The 23,588-nt window shown below is 40.3% G+C and overlaps 1 protein-coding gene across 1 annotated transcript in view; it reads left to right on the top strand.

The window, feature by feature from the left end:
- tmem104 (transmembrane protein 104) overlaps positions 1–23,588 on the top strand; it is a 65,079-nt gene that overhangs the window by 7,191 nt on the left and 34,300 nt on the right. Inside the window, exons 6-8 of the mRNA XM_022739672.1 lie at positions 955–1,038; positions 9,251–9,350; positions 11,825–11,921. Coding sequence (XP_022595393.1) covers positions 955–1,038; positions 9,251–9,350; positions 11,825–11,921 — 281 coding nt within the window. The remainder of the gene's footprint in view (positions 1–954; positions 1,039–9,250; positions 9,351–11,824; positions 11,922–23,588) is intronic.

The following is a 23,588-nucleotide window of genomic DNA, read 5'->3' as shown; positions in this document are numbered from 1 at the left end:
ACGCTGTACGGAGGGCAGAGACTTCAGGGAAGAGTTGGAGCTGAGATTGATGCTAACCTTTGTTTTGATTGTTTCTCTGATAACTTATGAACCAGACGTCCGATGACTAAAATCCTTCATCTTGTTCAGATATACAGTTGAAAACCACCAAGGTGTAAAAACTGTATTCTAAAGATGTGACTTAAGACTGAATAAAAGTCATTTCAGAGCTTCTGTCAGACAAACTGACACATGGTCATAGAGGATATGATGTCATTGACAGGCGACCAAAGGATTGGTTACCATGATTAAAATCACAGATTTCCATGTAAGAACACAACTCGACAAAGTTTTTTCAGACATTTTAATTTGGAAAAGTTCCATATAACTTAAAGTGATTAAAAAAATATAGCTGGGGCTTTATCTCCTGTTAGTTGACTAATAAATTTAAAAAATAATTGCTCTAAAAATAATTGTACGGACTGTTTTCATTCGTTTTAGTTTGAACGTCAAATCTCAGCATTTTTGAATAGTGAATAATAATTAGTACAGAAATAATTAAACAGTTAATCTATTGGTTGATCGACAGAAAATGAAATCATTAACGGTTTTGACCATCAGTCTTTTAAGTCCTTCAGTTCCAGCTTCACAAACATGAGGATTTGCTGCTTTTCTCAGTTTTATATCTTGTATAAATTGAATATCTTTGGGTTTTTGGACTATTGGACAAGGTGAGCTGTTACGAGCTGTCACCTGAACTCTGGGTATTTTGAATTGGCATTTTTCACAATTTGTTTTTCTACCATTTCATTCTAACCATTGAATCTCAGCAGTAATCTCATAAAGTATCTTACAGACCAGTTTTGAATCCATGTAATGTGTATATTTTTTTAAATCATCAGACTGCTCTTTGACATTTACCCACCTCCACTGTGAGTGGTACTCACTGCAGACGATGTTTTACTGTTTCCACAGAGAGATCAGGAGGTCACACCGATCATTTCGACATTGTGGAGCGGGTCGAGATGGGTCAAATGGCCTCCATGTTCTTCAACAAAGGTAATATTCTTCTCGCCTCTGGCTTCTACTCTCACTGACTGTTATTCAATTAACTGCAGACACCACCATCGTTAGCCACGTGTAACATTTATGGAGGAGGAGTGAAGGTTGTGTGGGATCATTCCTAAAAGATTCTTTTTACACCTTTTATGTCCGTTTTTCACGTCCACAAAGGAAGGCTGCTGGCTGTTTAATTGGCTGTGATTATATATGGTGAAATTGCCTTTGGTTGTAATTACCTTTTTCAGACCCCATGATGACTGTTAATCTCCCCGTTGTGCATGTGTATGTGAGGGGGTACATCCTGTACTTGTGGCAAAGACAGTGAGGCTTCCACCTGAATGATCTGGGAGCTAATGAACCTTCTGCTAACGTGTGATGGCACACTGAAAGCAAACTCACCTTGAAGCAGAGACAGGAAACCTTGCAGCTTTACATTCCTCATTCATATCAGTACATTGTCCTGGCTATGTCCGCATGCAGCCCCCCCCCCTTGTCTGCTTGCATTACACCGACCGACTCTTCTTAACCCGATTGCCGAGGTGACTCAACAGTCTGCTGCGTCCCTGCTGTCGCAGGAATAAAGGAACAACGAAAGGTCAAAGCTCTGACAACATCATCCGAGCTGACATGTTGTGTGCTTCAGCATTTCACCACTAGGTGGAGCACTCGTCACACATGCACATACACACACAGTATAACGCGCGTCCACTCGGCTCATGTTCACACCCACACGTGTGAACGCACTTGTGCATGCCGTCCTGCAGCCCATGCTGTGAAAGCTGCAGTGTGCTCCAATCCATTCGGCCTCTTGTCACTCACTCGACTGTCCTGTCTCTTAAAGGTGAAGTGTTTTAAAAAAAAAAAAAAAAAAAAAAGAAAAAAAAAAAGGCTTTGCTGATGACCTTTCCCTCCATGAAACAGACTGCGTGCAGGTGAGGCACGTGGAGGTATCGATTGGTAATAAGGAAATGAGTTTTATCTCCTCTTCTCACTCGCCCCATGCCATGGGAAAGCGGCCCAGTGACTCTAATCAGAAATGAATTAAACAGGCACAGGACCCAGCACATGCTGAAGGAGGAAACACAGCTCTTTTGTTTATCCTGACAACACTGACCTGCTCAGTTCTGACCTGCTGTGTGTGAGCTCTCGTTTTGTGCACGCACTGTGTACAGATAATGAAATGTGACAGCAGACGCTGGGTATAATTTGACAGTTTTCGATACTAGTGTTGATATGATACCTGAGTTTCATCCCAGTGCCAACATGAAACCTCACTGAAAAATATGAACATTTTCTTTTTTAAAAAGCCATTCCAAAAAAAAACCAACACAAGCCAAAGTTCTCAAAATTTAAATGAGCAGAACAACTCTGCTCAAACGCTCTGAAATTGGTAGAATCTCAAGTTCAAATTGATTTGATCAAAGAATGAGTAAAAAAAAAAAAAAATTACAACTCTGACCTGAGCTTCATGACAGCTTCAGTATGGTTCAGTTTCTGATTCTCAGTGTTGCAAACACATTTCAGTTGGTGCCAAAAAAGGATTTAATTTTGAATTTCGTCCTTCATCCACTGATGTGAACAGATGCAGTGAAGGCATTTTTTAATGCAATCTTTGTGCCTTTTGTGCTCCCAAATGTTTTCTTACTCTTATGTCCTTGGAGGATATTATATCTGCTAATAAATATAATAAATAATGAATAAATTGGGATCTTAATTTGTGTTAGCAAAGTTGTAGACTGTAGACCTTCAGCCGGTCATGTGACCCTGGATGACCTCTGCATGCTGGGACAAATTATAATTTATGTAAAAACAACCTGCAGACTGGTACTAATGTCACAAACCTACTGGCAACTGGTTGCACAAATGGAGCTGGAGTATATGTCTGAGCTCTGCACAGTTTTACGATTTCCATCAGTCAATGTGTGCATTAAAGTTCCCATATTTTTTTTTTAGACTTGCCCTTAGACTTTGAAGTGTTGATCCATAAGAAGATATATTTGTGGTTTTAGGAACCAAAAACCATCTCAATGTAGTTTTACATCTCCTCTCTCAGGCTTCTCTCTGGAGCTCTAGTAACAACAGGTCAGTGAGCCAATCAGAAGAGCGGAGGCTCTGAGTTTCTTTTCTGATTGGCTGACTGTTTTGTGAGTGATCCAATAAAAATATAGCAGATTTCAGAAAACACTTAGAGAAACCAAATCCTGCAAGGTTGGATGGTGGGTCCAGGTGGGGTGTAGCTGTACACCCCAGCTTGGGGGTGTAGCTGAGGGCGGTGACTGCTTTGTTGTGACATCACAAAGTTCCAGAAGTCCTGACAGCTTGTTTTAAGGCTCAGTTTCTGAATGCAGGCTGTGTGCATTTCTCTGTGGACTGAGGCTTTGATACTTTCACAGTATTAATATAGAACCTAGACCTGCTTTATAATCAAACAACACATGGACATCTACCTCTATACTATATGGCTTATTAATATCGTTATTGTGCAGAAAAGGCACTGGTTCCAGGTCCTCAAATGGTAATTATTTACAGGTTTTCTTGGTCTTCTCTATCAGTTCAAGAAATATCTTTGGGTTTTAAAGTGATTGTTAGACAATATACACTATTTCAATACTGCTTATTGGTTAGTGTGCATTTGGGTTTCATAGTTTCGCACTTCAAATAATCTGCTAAACCTAAGATCAAACACAATCAGGCCGTTGGGAGCTATTTGCACCAAAATGCCTGAAAATGTAAATATGTGACAGTTTGTTAGACAGCAAACTACTCCAAATAGGAGATTATGGGTGTGAGGAGACGGATGTTGACATTTGATAACCAGTAGCACCTTTTTTCTTGGAAATCATAGAAAAATAAAATCAGCTGAGGGCAAACTGCAGACTGTACCTCCTTTTATATTCAGCTCTTTCTTAATGGATTTATGGAGCTAATTAACAAGAAAGTGCAAACAAGTCCATTATACTCTGCTAAATTTACAGGACAGCTTTTACACTACCTCCCCACTCTTCACAGGTAATAAACTGTAGGCTTGATTGCACACTGTCTTTCTGCCCTGCACCTTTGCTAGCAATTAAAAGCATCTCATCTTAGAGGGCATTTGACTTCCTTCTGGGCTGAAATTGACATGGCAGCAGCAGCAGCAGCAGCAAGTCAGGTTTGGAATAAGGCCATGGCTATCGTATCAGCCTGACCCGCAGCCACTGACAGGAATGTTGATGGAGGCTTCTTTATTTGCACCACTGTGGAAAAGTGTTACTATAACCTTCACATTGATGATTTGAAAGTTGATTAGAAGACGACTTTGGCTAAAGTCACAAAGACAGAGAGATTTACAGAGGGCTGTCCTTGCATCAGCATCTTGTCTCAGCTTTTCTTACCTTTGTGATCTGATGCAGTGGTTAACATGGTGGCTGTGCAAACAGCAGGATTGTTTCTTCAACGTGAGCCGTCCTTCCCCTGACATACGGAAGACCCATGGTGGCGAATACTAATTTACTCCACTGTAACCCTGAGCTTGTGGCTTTAATGAGAACCAAACATGGGCACATCTATTTTTAATACTTCAGTGACTTTTACTTAAATGTCATACTTGTGCATTGAGAGCACTGGCAAAATGAAATCACGAGTGCCTGAGCCACTGGGAAAATAAATGGACATTTGCTTTATCGTGCAGCCCAATTATTTTCCATAAACCACTACTACAATAGTCTTCAGTGTCAGCTTTTTAAAAGATGCACTTTAATTTCAGGGAGTATGTTATAATGGCTAACTGTGATCAACCCAACAGATCGATATTACAAGCTTAGTCCCAGGATGGAAGTTTGCCCTATGAAAGCTTCATTTATTTCTCAAAATGGAACCAAGTGAAGCCTGTTTTGTCATGACTTAGAATCTATTCAGTCAGCTCTGCTTTCTGATGGATTGAAACATAAAGTATATGAAGTAAATGCTGAAAGTATGTTTGGCTCGAGTGGCACCCTTGGTCTGATACATTAAGCTGCTGTGAACAGGTGATTTTAGCTTATATGTGCAATCAGCACAAATATCACCTGATGAGGAGTTGCAATACAGAAATGGCAAAGGGATGTTAGAGGTAATTGAACATGACTTTGTTTATATTGTACTATCCGTGTGTCACGCTCAGTATATATCTTGGCTATAGCTCATATAGCTACTAGTAAGTTTTATTGCTACATTGCTCCATAGCATTAACAGCTGTTTACTTACCAGTCTTGGCAAGAGCTTCAGCCATTGTTGCGTTTACAAGACAAGAGGTTATAATACGTCCTCTGAGTAGTGGTACTTCTTCAAGGCAGCCTGGACACTACAGTGACTCGGTATCGGAAAGTGACACGATGGGACGACTAGCCTGCAGCTAGCTGCTTGGCGTGCTAACTTCAATAGAAGAAATATAGTGATAGAAATAGAAACAAAACAAGAGGGTTGCTTTCCACCTTCTGGAGACAGCTCTTGGTGAGTAAAGGAATGAAGTTTGATGCTGAACCCACGTTTCTTCTAGACTGTTAAGTAAACAGCTGTTAATGCTAATGTTAGCTATGTAGCAATAGCAAAAACTTACTTATAGCTTCTTTAATGGATCACTTCAATCAAAAAATTGTCACAGATTCAGACCTGACTTTCAATAATCTAAAATTTTAATCATTTAAATAGGTCTAGTGTGGGGATGTCTTCTTTCTGTGCCAGAGCCAGACATGGAAGATGGTAATAAGCATGGATGATGCCACAATACAGGTTATTGTTATGTCGATTTGCACAGATAACACTTTTGAATTGGCATATTTCTAGAATCGATTCGACAAATGTTAACTGTAACTTGCAACCAATAATTGCTTAGGAGTCGACTGAAAATGATGACAGGTTGAAGAGAAAACAAAATGGCAATTCATTCAGATTATATTGTTCATCGAAAATATTTGTTAAACATGAACACTGGTAGATTTATTTGCTTTTAAATATCTCAAACATCAGTGTTGTCCTTAATAAATCCAGTCATGCAGGCCCTGGGTAAGATCTGGATCTCTCCAAGGATTCTTGGATTTATTCCACTGCCCCTAAATCTTTGAGTGTTTTTAGTGTCAAAGAGATTCAGTCTAATGGTTTCTGCATTACACATACAGTAAGTTGTGTGTGTACAAGGTAGACCTCAATCAGCCATTTCTATCTCTGTACTGTCCTATTTACTTATTTTTAGAGACATATATTAATGGTGTTGTTGCCGCTGGGGCTGGCTCAATTTAGATTTGATTTGTTAATGTCTATAATCTCAGTTCATCATAATTCCACTCTGACATTCCTACAAGAAGCAGAATTTGAATATAAAGAGAGGAGAGATGGTAATGAAGTGAAACTCAAAGTTAAAATTCATTTTGTTCTTTATTTCAGAGGCTTTAGATGTGACCAAGGTTCTAATGAGTCGTTTGTAACCAAACAAGACAATTTAATTTTACAGGGTTTGGAAAAAATTAAAATAACATCCTGTCCTACTCCTATTATGCAGCACACAGAATTAAATCCCTAAATGCAGCAGTATATCAGCACAGTTGAGTCTTTACAAGGTAATAAAACTGCCTTTCCCTATTGTGCACTTAACTAAACAGTGGCCCAGCAGCTTTTTTGTGTAGCTCCTCACAGAGAGGTTGTCAGGTCTGCTGTCAGTCAGAGGCAATGTGCTGATGGATAGTGCTGCATTTCACAGCTACATGAAAGGCCGGGCTCCTACGTGAAGACCCATTTTGCTGCATTTTCGCCTGTGGCTCTGGGTAATTGGGAAATATTAGTTACAGTGCCGTGAAGGCCTGCATCCCTGTGGTCATGCAGAGCTCTCGCCTTGCTATCGCTTACCGACAGCAGCAGCAGAGCATAGTACGTCCTGTTTCTGCTAACTGCTACTGAGACACTAATATGCCTCGTGTATGTTGTGCCACAGGAGACTTAACGTGCAGCATAGCGAGGGATTTGTTTCTTCAGCTGATGAGAAGTAAGACTTAGGAAGACTTAATTCTCATTATCTCAACCCTAAAAGATATGGACCATATTTTAATATCATATGCTATCATATACTGCTAGCATTGTCCCATGAACTGTTTCACCACAGAACTACTTATATTGTACTTTGCATATAATTTTGCACATAATTAAGCATCGGTGCTAGGGCTGCGCTAAACATTTGAGACTTTTTGAGACCTGAATTTTGACACTGATACCAAAGCTTTTGCTAAAAAAAATTTGCTTTTATGAACTACAGTTTTTTTAACCTCTCAGCTGTTAAATGTTGTTTATACATATGCAGTCATAGTATACACACATACTTATAGTCTATAATTGACAATAGGCCTGAACAAGTAATCAAAATGTTATTGAAATCACAGTATGGTCAACTGGAATATCCAAATCATACAAACAAACCATGAATGAAGCGTTGTGGTGCCACAGAGATGCACCAGCCTACCAATCATATTCTCCAGATGTAAGGGATCATCCTTGTTTGGTACAGAGCCAACACAAATCACATCATCATTTTTTTTCCAGCAAAAATGAAATGAAAAAAATTACCATTCCGGCTGAAATCGTGTAACTCTATGCAATACAATCTGTAGCCAGAGAGAAAGAATTTGTGTTTCAGTGGCTGAGCTGGGAATAAACCAGCAAACATAGCCATGGTAACCGACAAAACTCACAATCAGAAAGTTCAAATAGAAGTTCTGATTTTATAAAAGTGGTCCTGTCTAACTTTTCACATCATTTGCATCTTATGACTGAAGAGAGACATTCATTTTCAAAATATTGATTAAATTCAAATGAACTGAGGTCGAAGCAGAACCTAAGAAAATCCTTAAATCAGTACGGTCATATCTATCGATTATCTCCTTCAGTGTTGGTTAATGCTTTCATTGATTTGTTTTGAAGTTACTTTAAAATGAAATAAAATACATAATCCCAGTATCAAGTAAACATAATATGACTGTATGTCTTCTAATGAGTTTTATCACACTCCTTTGAGGGGTCTCCCTGAAACAACTTCACAGAAACATCCTCAAATATGACGTGCCAAAGGAGACAAGCAGTTTGGCTTATTACACAACCAGCTCTTCCAAAGCTCATCCCTAAAATCCACTCAGCAAATACTGACCTAGAATAGGATCAAGAATATATAATCCCAGTTCTGATCCAGTCATTTAAATGTGAGCAGCTCAATCATAATGGGGCCTGGCATGAAATTAACAGATGAAAGTTAAAAAATTTTTTTTGTTTTTCTATTTTCTGATATTTTATAGGCCAAACGATTAAATGAGAAAATAAGCTGCAGTTTAACTGATTGTAAAATAATTAGTTTTAGCTCAGATAAAGTATCAGCTAATTTGGACTTGCAGTACTCTGTTCAGCCTCCAGTCTTAACATCTTTTTTTACAACTAGATGAGTGCTTGTTTCTTAGGCTGCCAGTTCCGTATGTTTTCCGCTGTTTGATGGGCCCCCTCAGTGCTTAATTCATAAAAGAATCAGTGTAGCCTGTAAATCTGTAAATCTGTCACTTTTTATTTCTTTTTAATGGACTCTGTGCTCTAATTTCCTTGGCAGTAATGAATTAGCTGAGAGGTCGAGTTGGACAGTTGAACCCCCTTCTGAGAATTGAAGAGCATGATGGATGTGAGGGGCACTGTGATGATCTGACTGCTGGTGAAAGCTTTCGATCTCTGCTTGGCAAAGGCTGCTGGGCAGGGCCTGCCAGTCTTGGGGTGTGTGGATGAAGAGGGAGGGGAGGAGGAGAGGGCGGGGGCGAGATGGTTAAGAGCTTGTCGCTGTGGAGAGCAAAGGCTGACGAGGAAAAATTTCCCTCATGGAGTGATTGGTTTTTAAATTCATGCTATTAATATTTTTTCATTGGTCCAATGAGACGTGCCTCTGCAGTCCACGCTGCTGTCCCAGAAAAAAAGGATGAAGGGATGTAATGAGTGGAGGTGTGCAGATGAGGGTGCATTTTAATAGAGATGGTAAAGTTTAACACACATGGTGCATCAACCATATTTCACAATGAAGTGTTTGGACAGCTGACAAAGTTGAAGAATGTGTTTGCGTGTCACCTCTCAACCTCATGTTACGTCTTGAATCTTCATTTTCATCCACAAACACAAACTTGGCACGTCTCCCTTAGTCATTCATTCATATCTTGATCTTTTCATTTTTGTCTTTCAGTCGGCGTCAATATGTTCTACATCTGCATCATAGTCTATCTGTACGGGGACCTGGCCATCTACGCAGCAGCTGTGCCTATATCGCTAATGGAAGTTGCCTGGTAAGACCAATGTACTCACTTTATCACATTCATTGTCAGTTTTATTGTGAAATAAAATTATATATAGATGGGTTTTATAGATGCTCTCCTTGAAGAACATTTGGAACATTTGCTTCTCTCCGTTTTGGCAAGACAAAGTTAATCTTTCTTCATCTCACTGGCTCCTCTCGTCCCCCCACACACTTGGGTCCAATTTTCACCCTCTGAACTCAAGATTGAGACAATAAAGCTCTGCTGACAGAGGCCTTTAGGCCTGCTGACCTCTAACTGGTGATCCTGACGTCTGTGTCTTGTTGACTTGCTTCCAGACAGGTTTTTATTGCAAGTCCGTTGGCCAGACTGGGCGAGAATAAGGTGTTTCATATAGTTAGAGACTCTGCCCGTCAGACCCCCGGCCACAGAAATAGCCATTCCCCCTTTAGTGTTGTTTTAGTGAGATGATTTCAGGAGAGTGATGGTTAAAGTTTCTGACAGGGATGTTTTTGATCGTTTTAGACAGTTCCGACAACTTTTACTTTTGGAGAAAGTATTATTCTTTCTATAACCTTTGCTTAAATTGATGATTTCTTCACTATTTTATAGGGCTGGGTATTGCCACTGATTTCCTTAATTGATTCGATTCCAATTCACAAGGTCCCAATTCATTATCGATTCAGTTACAGATATTTCAGTTACATCATCAAATTTTCTTGGATATGACTGAGATTCTGAGAGAACTAATGCTGTAAATTGTTCCTCTAACCTGGTGCATTATTAAAAACATTAATGCTTACATTACGAATGGACCTAAAGCAGTTACATTTTGGACACATCTCAACAAATAGTAGATGTAATGGTCGTTGTTAATGTACCCCAGTGCCCTGGCTATACTGTGTATGAACAGGTACACATGGCTTCTTGCATATAGATTTGTTTTTTTCCAAGCTCTTCACTGTCTAAATAGTTTTTAAATCTGAAATGCAGCCACACATCTGTCTTTAGACTTGCCGCTGACTTCATTGGGATCTCACCTGTCATGTGCAGAGGTGTAGTGCTGTTTGTTTATGTACCGAGCGCACCTATGGTGCATGTGCACTGTTAAATTGGGGCTTGTTTCAAAGGTTATGTAACCGCTGCTCCTATGGTGGCAAGTTTACATTCATTTATTGATTTGTGTCAAGCAAACTAAGCCGCATTGGAAACATCCATTCAGAGGAGAAGCTGCAGTGCAGGCAGAGGTCAGGCTAAGCTAACAGGCTAGGCTATGAAAACGCAGCTAAACTAGCTTTCATTTCCAGCAGCACAAGCTGTCCAGGTCGAACAGAGTGAGTAAAAGCATCACAGACAAAGAAACTGTCAGAAGAGTGAATGATTAGTAAAGATGAAAAGACAGAAAACATCCTTTCACTCAACAACAATTGAATTCACTGAGCAGCTCAGAGGCTACCTGCAGCTACCGGACACTTTTAAGGTGGAATGTTTTCTTGCGTGTTACTCAATGCATGATTGACGTTTGGAAATCAATCAATACAGAGATTGTGACCATATTTCCTGCATCTTGGCTGGTTGGTGGAAGGATACAACCACCAACAAAGCTAATCAAATAATTATTCTAAAATTCCCAAATTACACATAAATATAGGTAAATGACAGCAGCTGTGCTGTGTGATTGGCTAAACTGACACTAAACATCACGTGTTGTGACCAGTGATTACAGGAAAAATGCATACTTCACGAGTTCTTTGCCAAGCCAGACCCTGACCTGATACTTTATGCTTTTGTCCACTCAACCTGAGCACAATTGAAGACAGACTGACACGCAGCTAAATCTCTCATAAAAGACACTGTTATCACTGCTTTCATTTGACCCTGCATCAGTGTTCTTTCATTCCCTGCTTCTCTGAGTTAATTCAAAATAATAAAATCACCTGTGATTTGAAGTGAAAAAGTATAATCTCTGTCCTCTTCTTCTAATTGTTGTTGTAACAAAGCCGCTCCACCTCATTCTGTCCTGAGGCACAGTACAGAAGCTGTCTTATCATATTAAATTCTCCTCCACTGTGGTCCAAACCTTGCTAACCTTCCAGCAAGAATAAATGTGAGATGTAACTGAAACATCAAAAGCAGTTTTCTTTGCCTGAGGGCACAAACTGCAGACTTCTTCACAGCATGAGAAGAACCAGATGATTTAACTAAAGCTCACTCTGTCACGAAGCAGTGATAGGCTTTGTGACTGTTTGTAAGTGATGCCCTTCAAGTTTTGACAACCTCTGCTGCACCTCAGCTTTTCCTTTAGCTGATTAATCTTATTGTGTCTTTTTATGATGCGTAAACCAGGACATTTTAGGTGCCAATCTGTTATGAGAGTTCAGACTATAGATTTAAAACAGCAGAGGGGATGATCTGGTGCGTGCATCAGTCTCAGATGGCATTATCTCACAAGGTTGGATGTTAAACATTTAGCTGTGTTTGTTTGTGTTTATGTTGCTCTGCAGTGGAAACCACTCCTGCAGCGCGGGAAGTGTGAAGTACAACGATACAGACCCTTGCTGGGGCTCCGTCACAAGGAAAGATGCGTACAGGGTGTTTCTGGTAAGTGCTGATTCCTTATCCCAGCAGCATTCACCTCTCTCTAACGCCTTTCTTCTTACCTCATAGTCTGCAGGACTACTAGTACTCAGGAATGAGCCCTAAAACCAGCTGACGGGACTTCTGTAACTTTATGATGTCACAACAAAGCAGTCACTGCTCTCAGCTACACCCCAAGCCCCGCCCACCTGGACCCACCATCCAACCTTGCAGGATTTGGTTTGTCTGAGTGTTGAGGAATGAAGTTGATGATGCTGAAATCTGTTTTGTTTTTATTCAATCACTCAGAAAACTGTCAGCCAATCAGAAGAGAGCCTCTGATCCTCTCTTCTGATTGGCTGACAGACCTTTTGTTACTAGAGCTCCAGAGAGAAGCCTGAGAGAGGAGCTTTAAAAATACACTGGTGGTTTTTGGTTCTTAAAACCAAAAATATATCTCTTTTATTGACCACTGGTTATTTTCTCCCCAACAACTACAGGAAATTCAATATATTTGCAATTTGAAAACCTTTTAAGACAACATTTAAATGTTAGAACTGAGGCCAGAGTCTGTGGTGAACAGGCACATCTGCTCTCAACTAATCTGACAAATTAGCATTATTGATTAATTAATGAATATATTTATAAACTGACATACCAGACTCCACATTTTGAATTGCTAACTGTCAATCCCAGCAGTTCAAATGACAACTTTCAGCAGCAAATTTTATCAGCTGTAGCTAATTAATGTTAATTCCATGAATTGGCCTAATGCCAAAATAAAACTGTTGGCAGCTGTCTGGTTGTTGTACTCTCTGCAGACCACTGTCTGTCCTTGTTTAGACTCCCCCAAAAATGTTAATAAAAGAGAGGAGCGCTCTGCTTGTTATTCCTCCATGCCAGCGACAGCCAGAGCCGGAGGCATATTGTTTTTGGGTTGTCTATCCGTCCCATTCTCATGGACACAATATCTCAATAACACCTTCTTCAAATTTAGCACAAATGTCACTTGGACTCGAGGAAAACACTTTTTAGCCATTACGCAAAACTTCACATGGCAATCATGACACAAATTTCATACAAATATTTTATATGACTCTGGATAAACAGGGATGTAACCTGAAACTAGTCTGATTGGCAGAGGCAGACAACCACAAGGCGATAAATCTATGTTGATACTTTAAAGGACCAACAGAGTGAAAAGATCCAGGTGATCAAGTCATGTCATATTCTGACAGTTAATTACCTAGTTGTCAAGTATGAATGACCATCAGTTTGCTTAAAGACAGGACGCATTAAAGTAATAAAAGACAGCAAAGCAATAAAATCCTGAAAAAAATAGAGAAAAGATCATTGAGAGATAAAAGAGATGATACTGGTTGTAAAAACACCTGATAGTAGTAAAAGCAATTTTAAGACATAAAAACCATAAAGCAATATAAAAGAGGGTTGATTTAATTAAAAGCAAGACCATAAAAATAAGTTCTGAATATATCAACAGAGGATCGTGGTGGGAGTATATTCCAAATGTTCAGTGCATAGCTGCAAAAGCTGCTTCACCGCATGTTTATTTGTGCCACTTTTAGCAAACCAGCGTTAAGCAACCAAATTGAGTGGTTTGGAACACACTCCAGGCAACATGAAAGATACGAAGGTGCTTGACCGATTTTGGTTTTAAAAACAAGTTAAGGAATTTAAAAATCTCTCCTCAATGTTACAGGTAGCCAGTGCAATGACGCTAACACTGGTGTAATATAGTGTCTATTTCTAGTTTTTCATAATTCTGAATCAGCTGCAGCTAATCAAAGCACAGTCCAGTGGTCAATAAAATCATCTGCTTTTTTAAAGGTCCCATATTTTACACTTCTCTTGTGTTTTATTAGAAGTGTTCATCCACAAAAAGATACATTTGTGGTTTTAAGAACCAAAAACCATCTTAATGTAGTTTTAGATCTCCTCTGTCAAGCCTCTCTCTGGAACAGGTCAGTGAGCCAATGACTGGCTGACTGTTTTTTGGGTGATCTAATAAAAATATAGCAGATTTCAGGTAAACACGAACATTACATCTGAGAAGCCAAATCCTGCAAGGTTGGATGGTGGGTCCAGGTGGGCGGGACTTGGGGCATGGCTGAGGGCGGTGACTGCTTTGTTGTGACATCACAAAGTTCCAAAAGTCCTGACGGCTCTTTTTAAGGCTCGGTTTCTGAATACAGGCTGTGTGCATTTCTCTGTGGACTGAGGCTTTGATACTTTCACAGTATTAATACTGAACCTAGACCTGCTTTATAATCAAACAACACATGGACATCTACCTTTTATACTGTATGAGACCATTAAAGCATGTGTAAGCAGGGAAAAGTCAAGTCCAGCATGCAGTTGTTTATTGCTACTGTAGTTGATTTTTCATTTATAAAATCATGCTTGTGCTGTTGTGCTGTAGCAGTGAGGTGTTTCCACCGTTGTACGTCATTCAAGTTGTGAAAGACGGCCAGCTATGATTGGTCGGGGTTCAACATGTAGTCTGTCAAGTTTCTCTGCCAACTCATGGCAAGAATTTATAACCCAACAATCCTCTAATCTGAGACAGTGACCATCAATAAGACACAAATTTTTTAGAGTTGATCCCGGCATTATAGGTCCCATGATGCTTAATTACAAGTCAAGATACCAGCTGAAAAAGTGAATAAGAGAGACAGTATCAGTTCCTGCACTGAACTGTTTTGACATATTTATAAAAACAAGGTTAAAATGTTGGAACAATGTAAGTACAGCTTTTTTCCCCACAGGGGATTTCTCCTCTTTGAACGCTACAGTGATGCAGCTGCTGTAAGAATATACTTCCGACCCAGCACAGCTGTGCACACATTTCTGTAAAAGGTGTAGTGGGCCAAGCCTCGCCTGCATTTCTGTCAGATTCAGCTCAGACTTTTCCTGTACTCTGTGTCCCTCACACCCCACGTCTGCAGCCCACAGGAATTGTATGTGTCCTTGAAGTCTAGAGCCAGCCAAACGCTGTGATTTCCACTCGAGCTTTAACTCTGCACGGCGACAGTGATAGATGTCCTGATCTCCTCCTGTGTAATTTCTCAGCCTCCGCGCTCTCTGCGCTCTCTCCTTCCTAGCCTTGCTTATATTTTAATGAAATGAGCCGACCTCAAATAATTTGCCAAAAAATGAACTTTCCTTTCCTTTGTCTCCTGCGGGATAAGCCTCTTAGTGTATGTACGCAAACTGAAATAATGCTGATTTGTAATCTCCGGTCAACTTGTTTCCACTTGCGGTTTTGCAGACTAATTTCCCAGTTTCATCATGACTGCTTAGGGAAATAGATATATAACAGGAAACAACGTTTTTACCAGTCGACACTGACAAATAATGATGTCCTGTTCTGACCTTTTTCTCCAATTATACTGATACTCAGTTTTGGCCGTACAAGTTCTGCTCCAATATCAGTGGGCTTTTTTTTTCTCCCAAAGTTAAAATGTGAAACCTCTCCGTGTGGCACTGATTAGAACCATTCTTTTGTGAATAAGGTAAAAGCAGCAACTTCCAGGGCTGAAAAATTAAGACAACACTGAAGTGCTAGAAACTGCAGTTCCTCTAATGACCACCAGAGTCTGGCTCAATCCCCTTAGACTCCCATGTCTAACTTTAAAGCAGAAATAAACATGTTAACAGTCTGGTACAAACAACTGTTTTGGTCTCTATAGCTTTCTATTTCTTCCTTCATGGCAACTGTTTATATAACTCACCTATTTACATTTTATTATGGCTTAAAATTCTGCATAACTGAGGGCGTGGCCTCTTTGAGTGGGTGAGCGTATGCTTGCCACAAAGCGGCATGCACCAAAGTCTTACCCCACCTCTTTGCCCATTTTTGGATTAGCTGGGAGTTAGGGGCGGAGTCAGGCACTGCTAAAACGGCGACCACGGAGAAGCTCACTCTGAGCTTCAAAACCGCTCTTCAGAAACCTGCAGGTGACGTCACAGGAGGTTTATACACTAACATGCTTTGTGCGGTTGCTGGTGTTAGGAACAGATACAGGCCTTTCAAACCTCCTGAATTACATGCTTCTGCTTCTCCTCACCAAAATCACTTCATCATGCTTTAACCTCATAGCTGTCTGCTGTGTCTTTTTGAACTCCAGTTGTTAAAAGTATGGCATTAATAAGATTAAACACCAGCTTTTGTTTTGAGCTGGTCTCCTTTACCAACTGTAGTTAAATATGTATTAAAATGATTTAATCCAGAAGGACCACCTGAACAAAAAGTACAGAAACCTCTTACAGTAGATCTACTCATAGAAAAGATATATATTGATAATGTTAGCTAACCACAAATGTCCCTGTCAGCATTTCCAGTTTCATAATAAAGGCCTACTGTTGCCTTCACATTAAAATGCATTGATTATGCAGCCGTGCATCAAATACCAGGGGCAGCAAAATGAATGAACCAGAGCAGAAATGTGTATTAAATGACCAATATCCTGTTTGCTTTATAAGGTCACTATCAGCAGTCTGCAGCTTCAATGATGTTTTTCACAGTAATATTTTCTAATGAATTTGTAAAACTATGATGTCATGATAAGAAGTACTTGATGTGTCATTATTTTAATCAAGTAATTAGTGTCTCTTTGCTGTGGACTTCTCTTTGTCTCAGATGCCAAGTAAGCCAACAAATTAACTTGTTTTCCATTTTCTAATTTGTTTCCTAAACATTTATCTCAAGTAATTTTGCACATATATATATATGTTACTGCTTGTCATGACATTTTATAACTTATATTGTTGAGATTTTATTTGCTTAGTCTCAAAACTTGGCTGCACAGTTTGGCATTGCAGTAGTCTTTGTTTGTATCTTGTCTTCAACAGTGAAGATGTCGCTGCTGAACAAAAGATTTGATTGTCATAATTTAAATATTGCTGCAGATGGATATTACTCAGATGGTTTCTGAGGATTTTTTTCCATCTTCTAATTGACATTGTCAGTTTTTCATGGTATTCTTTTATATTTTTTACACTAGAAATCTTTTTCATTTCTGCAGTCACTAAGCTGTGATGAAACATTCAGTAAGTCCTGTTAGCGTACGGCACAGTGGCCAGACTAGCTCGTCACTCCACTCTGTGTAGGGCAGAGCCTGCGCCCTCACTGGGTCACAGGCTCTGCCCTAAAGACACTGCCCAGACTCTGAATGATGAGTCTAAATAATTGACTGTTTTTCATCAGGTGGGCTCTACCCTGTGGAAAGAGCGATCAAAACCTAGACCCAACCAGGATCCACCTGGGCTCCTTTATAATCTCAGGGTTAAATTGTGAGCTGAGCGGCAAGGACAAGGTGCCCTTCTTCCACACTGTTGTCCATTTCTGTAATGGACCATTTTCACTCAGGTCTTCCTGAGGTACAGACTTTCAGGGGGTCACTAAGGGAAGCCATGCTCAAAATTGCTAGCTGAAAAATATACACTTTTATTATGACCTCTGTTGGTTTTTTTTTTTTTTTTGGAAGGTGTGTGTTTAGATGTTTAAAGGCATGATGGGAGAATATGTGGGAAATGGCAGAATGTTGTTAGGGCATTAATATTGGGCATCAGCCTCTCTTCTGATTGGCTTACTGTGTTCTGAGTAATCTAATAAAAATATAGATTTCAGGTAAAGACTCTGTGAAACCAAATCCTGCAAGGTTGGATGGTGGGTCCATGTGGGTGAGGTTTGTTGTGACATCACAAAGTTCCAGAAGTCCTGACGGCTGGTTTTAAGGCTCAGTTTCTGAATACAGGCTGTGTGCATTTCTCTGTGGACTGAGGCTTTGATACTTTCACAGTATTAATATAGAACCTAGACCTGCTTTATAATCAAACAACACATTAAAACATACCTTTGTACTATATGGACCTTTTAATAAACACCAATGGATAGCTGTAGCAGTGTTATGTTCGGACCATGCAGTGGAAAGGGAGCTGCTTGGTTGCAGGGACTCACGGAGTGATGCTAGAGACATTACTGCAGCCATAACATTTTTAGAGTTTGGAAAATGTTGAGAGATTAAAGAGCAGCCTGATTATGGTGTTGCTCTAAAGAGCTTTAATCCCTGTGTGGGTGATTGGTGCTGAGAGAGGGAAAGAGACGCAAAGAGTAGACAGGAAAGGGAGGCTGATTTCGGAGTGATGCAGACTGAGGACAGCGGTTGTTGTACTGGTGGACAGCTTTCCCTTGTGAGTCCTCCAGGATAAATTGTTGTCCACAGGAGTTAAAATGCCTTTACTCACTCCTTTCCTGCCTCTGGACTTCATCTTGATATGAAAACCTGTGGATGTATTTGAGTATCTGTCTGGCTCACAGGAACCACATATCGAGAGTCACCACAAATATGTTACAGTGAATCACATATCAGGCTTCAACTAACTAAAAAAGTGAAAAATGCATATTGCAAGTTTCCAAAGCCCAAGCTGGTACCTTTTTTAAATTGATTGTTTTTGTCCAACCAACAATCCAAAACCGAAAGATATTCAGTTCACATTGATAGAAAACAGCAAAAAGCAGCAAGTCCATAAACTCAGTAAGATATAAAAATGACTTTTTTACTTGTTAAATGACTTCAACAATGAATCCTCAGAATTGTTGCTGATAATTTTTTCTGACAATTAATAGACTTTTCATTTCAGCTGTAATCCATCTCACCCCTAAAAACAGACAGTTTAACAGCCGGGGGTTTTAACAGAGCTTCGTGTCCGTTGACCTTATTCTGTGGTGGCATCTCCACTGTGAGGACGTGGTGTTCTCAGATTTTACAGGTGAACCTCTCCCAACCATTTTGGCAGGTTTCCTCCAGACGGTTGCACCGCAGTGTTTTGGGGGGGGTCTTTGTTCACAGTGGACAACAGACTGTGAGCTATTTTTAGGTTTGAGAACAGCTGTCCCTGTGCATCTGAGTAGACCTTTACCCAACAGCACTACGGCAACAACAGTGAGGAAAACATCCTGCCTTAAACCCAGTTTATTTTTGAGTTTGTTGTCAATAACTTCAATGTGCGTGCATCAGCCCAGTGTTTTCTTTCAACCTGTTGCTCCCAGTGTCTTGGACTGAGAGTTGCTTTCTTTATTGCCTGACCCTTGTTTCTCACTTTAACGCATGAATGGCATGATTGAATTTAGTGTGTTTTCAGGCATCACAGTTTCTTTTTTAGTTCCACACCTCAAGCCCGTTTCCCTTCATCATGTGTCAGTCACATCAACTGAGTGTCAGTCCTGACACTGACACCCAGCCTATAGGGACACGGAGATAAATGTGTGGTTTCCTTAAAGTTAAATTAGCTGGATTCTGCCTGTGATCTTCTCAGTGCATCTGTCCAGTTCTGTCATGTTGACTTTTACTCAGCCTTCCACAAGCAAATGTAGAGTGATGTGATATTGTAATCATAACATGAAGCTCTCATTATAGCAGACGTTTACATTTTTATAAAGACCTCAGCGCTGAATTCACATAGAGGCTAATTACTTCATGATAGTAAGGCCTGAAGCAGCCCAGTTGATATTTCATCTTTTGACTTAATCAGTATTGACTTCACACAGCAGCACTGTCAGCTGTGGACATGCCATGACAGCCATTTTCTTCATCCAAGGTTCTGGAAGCTCTTAAGAGGATCAATTGACCGTGATTCGCTCTGCTGCTGATTGATTCTCATGTCCTCTGCCTGGGTGAACAGCTGAGGGCTTTTCTCCAAATATCTACAATATTTGTTGGCTTTGGGTGTGTGAAAGGGAGATGATGGAGGCCATTGCATAACAGAGCCCTCAGTGTTGATCCTGGCCCTTTACACAGCTTTGATTGAAAAGATTAAGGGCCTGTGCAACAGTGGAGCCGTTGTGGTTTTTTTTTTTTTTTCAGCTCCAGTAGAGATTCCCAAGACCTCAATTAAACTTCTCTGTCCTTGATTGTCCCCTGCTAAGTTTTCTTTTTGAATTTCACTGCAGGGGCTTTGTCACAGTGGCTAGCCAAGCAGTGGTCGGTACACTCCACCCTGCTGGACGAGCGGGTACAATTTAAATGGCTGATTTATTGTTCTCCCAGTGTGTGGGAAGTGATGGAAAATCAATGCAGTATATGAGGTCAAAGGCAGACGATGCTTACACTGCATTGTTCACTTTTATCTGCATGCAGATGTTTCAATTACAGTGTGTGTCTATTAAGCCTACACTGTCTCATGTATTGAAATAATTTTAAGCACAGGTAAAGTTGTTGCTCGTCCCCCAAGAGTACAGAAATGACCCACCCTGCCATTTTCCTCAATACAGACCTGATTGATTAATTAACTGACTAATAAAGATTTATTCCAAGAGGAGTTTGAGTGACCTTGATGACTGTTCCCTGTGGAGGCCATCTTTTTACTGCAGTGTTTTATGCACACAGCTAACTGCACCCACTCTGTGAGGCACATAAAGTTTGTACAGAAAGAGAGTTTGCTTTTCTCCGCGACCACAAACACTAGAGAGAAATGTTGAGAGAAGAAAGGCTGGTTGAATTTTGAAGTTGAATTTTCACACATGTCAGCAAGAGAACAAAAACAGGAGTTTATCATTCAGCTTAAATACAGTGGAGACCGCTTCTATGGATCTAAAAGAATCATTCCAATACAAATGCTGTTTAAATAATTGGCTTATAGTAATCGCGTATTCTGCTTACAGTGTTCATTTTGGTTCTTCTCATACATGACAACATATGTAACCCATAGCGGGTTTTTTAGCCACTCTGTCCTATGCTCAGAGTCTTCTGACTTATTAGTAAGAGGTTTTTGGTGCCTCAGTGACCGTCCCTGCATGCTCTCCCAACATAAGTTCACTGTATGTAAATGTGTGTGCGTGCGCTTTCTGTGTGCACTTGCGCTCCATGTTGACATCTTCACCGCTGTAGCTTAGTGAGTTATTTTTGCCTGCCGTTCCTGCTCTGCTCATGTTTCTGGACTTTTGCAGTGTGTAATTATCGGCCCCGCTCTCTCGCGGCAGCAGATGTCTTACGTGAGTGGAGTGTAATGATTTCACCCTGACCACTCAGACCAGGCCTGGAGCAGGACAGTAAAGGGGCGAAGATGTCTGTATCATTACTTTATATTTATTTAATGAATATACAAATATCAATTAGGTGGTAATCTGCATGTGAGGAAAAAAACTTGGTCATAATAATCATCCACTTATAGTGATCAGTTGGACTCAGACAGGCATGATCACTGTAGGCGGTTTCCACTGTAATGCTCCCACATGATTACAAATTGTAGGCTCTACAAGTGTTATAGGTCCCATATAGTACAAAGGCAGATGTCCATGTGTTGTTTGATTATAAAGCAGGTCTAGGTTCTATATTAATACTGTGAAAGTATCAAAGCCTCAGTCCACAGAGAAACGCACACAGCCTGTATTCAGACACTGAGCCTTAAAATGTGCCGTCAGGACTTCTGGAACCTGTTGTTACTAGAGATGGTTTTTAGTTCTTAAAACCACAAATATATCTTCTTATGGATCAACACTTCAAATAAAGACAGGAGAAGAGGAAAATATAAAAAAGCTGATTATCTTATTGACCTGGTTCTTATCTCCCCAACAACTGCAAGAAATTCAATATATTTGCAATTTGAAAACCTAAAATATAAAAATAAAACACAGCAAAAGTTTAAATTATGGACCTTTAAAACCCGTCAGGTTGTCTGACTATTTTTGTTTCGTGTCCTGTTGGACCTTATTTAAGTGATTTTGCAACGTACCCAGAACTCATCATGTGTGTTGTATTTAGTTATATGAAACTGAGAGTTTGAAAGAAACAGATGAGAAACCAGGCCACATTTTTATCCTCCTGGTAAAACACTAATAGCTGGAAGTTTCATATTTTTCCACGCTCACACTATTTAAATACCTATATCAGATGAACTTTACGCACCTGAGTGCAGGGACTCAGGATCAGGATTAGCCTCCATTCCCATCTACAGAAAGGAGTATACATACATATATGTATATATGTATATATGTATATATATATATATATATATATACATACACACATATACAGCGCAGTCGAGTGGCAGCGACTTTCCCAGTCAGGGCTGGGTCTGTGGGGAGATGACAGTACAGATGGTTTAATAGAGATTATCACAGCAGGAAGAAGTGTTTGAGTTGCGATCCACACGGGGGGACTCCACTCCACACAACAGCAGGAAGCTGTATCAGAGCAGCGGATCAGGCCGGGGAGGAGATGCTCGATGCTGCTGGCACTCGAATGACTGGTGGTGACTGGTGATGAGGGAGCAGTTGTCAAGGAGACACAGAGTTCATGCAGGAATAACTGACAGACCTTTTCTCTTTAAATGTAGCTTTTTATTCAGCCCATTTTGTTGCAGTCTGATAATCTGAATGATTCATTATGACGAGTTGTTTATACTAGATAACGTGCACTGTACACTAATGCATCATGCTTTTCCTAAACAGTAATACAGCTTTTTTTCAAACTAGAGTCTTAACAGATATTATCATTTTCAAGGGCACCATAAGTGTGTGTGTGTGTGTGTGTGTGGCCCTGATGACACTGCGCTTTCAACAAAACAACAGCATCGTTCATTTCAGAAAATGCACAAAAGTTACTTGAATGTTTACATTCAAGCGATAAAACCCTCTGGCAGCCACATTAATTACTCTCACTCAGTAATTACTCCTGTTTGTCAGCATCACAGGAGGAAATAGTGTGACGCTGTTACAGAGCCCCACAACCAACAGAAGAGGAGGTGGGAGTAGGTCAGCAAAAGATGGATGACATTGCCACGACAATGTAACTGTCTGTATGAACGTAATTTCTAGGAGACGAGGTTAAGTTACCTCAAACCTAGTTATGCTTTTCTGCACTTGTTTCATGTGACACAGTTGTTAGTGTCCGTCTCTCCTTGGAGGTTGAGGTAAAGTTAATGCACTTTACTGCTTTAACAAGGCGGACCGCAACAGCGGGGCCAGCCTTGGAATCTGAGTGATGACATTTTCAACATTTATCAGCTGAATGCCACCTGACTCAGGTGGAGTTTCTGGTTCAAACAGGTTCTATTAGGGGGCTGTTTACGCCGTGTTGCCAACGTAGCACATTGTCACTAGATTTAGAGACTTTTTTTTCTAAACAGACTGGGAATAAACCTGGTTCATGACTGGACCGTGTATGGATGCCAACTGGGGGCTGCACCTCTTGTAAGGGGCAGTCTACCGAGCCGCTTTGGTTTCCTGGCTGCTCTGGAACTGCAAGGTAGAGGAGGAGCACTTCCAATACACTGAGCCTTGCCTCCATTATGGCAAATAATCTACTTTCATTACATGTATCATTATTCCTAAAGGAGGCTGAGTAACTAAACATAAGACAGACCGAGCAGAGAGAGCAGGAGAGAGGGAGGGAGTCATCAGTAACTGCTGAATCAACTAGCAGATCTGAATAGCATGTGAACAACAGAAACACCAGCAACAGCAATAAAAGCCCTATTAAGAAATAAAGGCTTTTGGTCCACTAAAGTGCTAGAGGGCTTTTAATTGGAAATGATACAGGAAGTATTGAGTTTGTATAAACATTTGATGCGGTAACTTTAACACAGCAAAAGGGAGCGACTGAAAAAGAGGCTTTGTACTAAAATACTGCTCCGACCAACTCTACATACCAAACAGAGGGAGTCAGACAA

This window comes from Seriola dumerili, unplaced genomic scaffold (genome assembly GCF_002260705.1).
Source record: "Seriola dumerili isolate Sdu_G_001 unplaced genomic scaffold, Sdu_1.0 BDQW01000044.1, whole genome shotgun sequence".
NCBI lineage: Eukaryota > Metazoa > Chordata > Actinopteri > Carangiformes > Carangidae > Seriola > Seriola dumerili.
The sequence above is the reverse complement of the archived record's forward strand: the minus strand, read 5'-3'. Positions and strand labels throughout refer to the sequence as shown.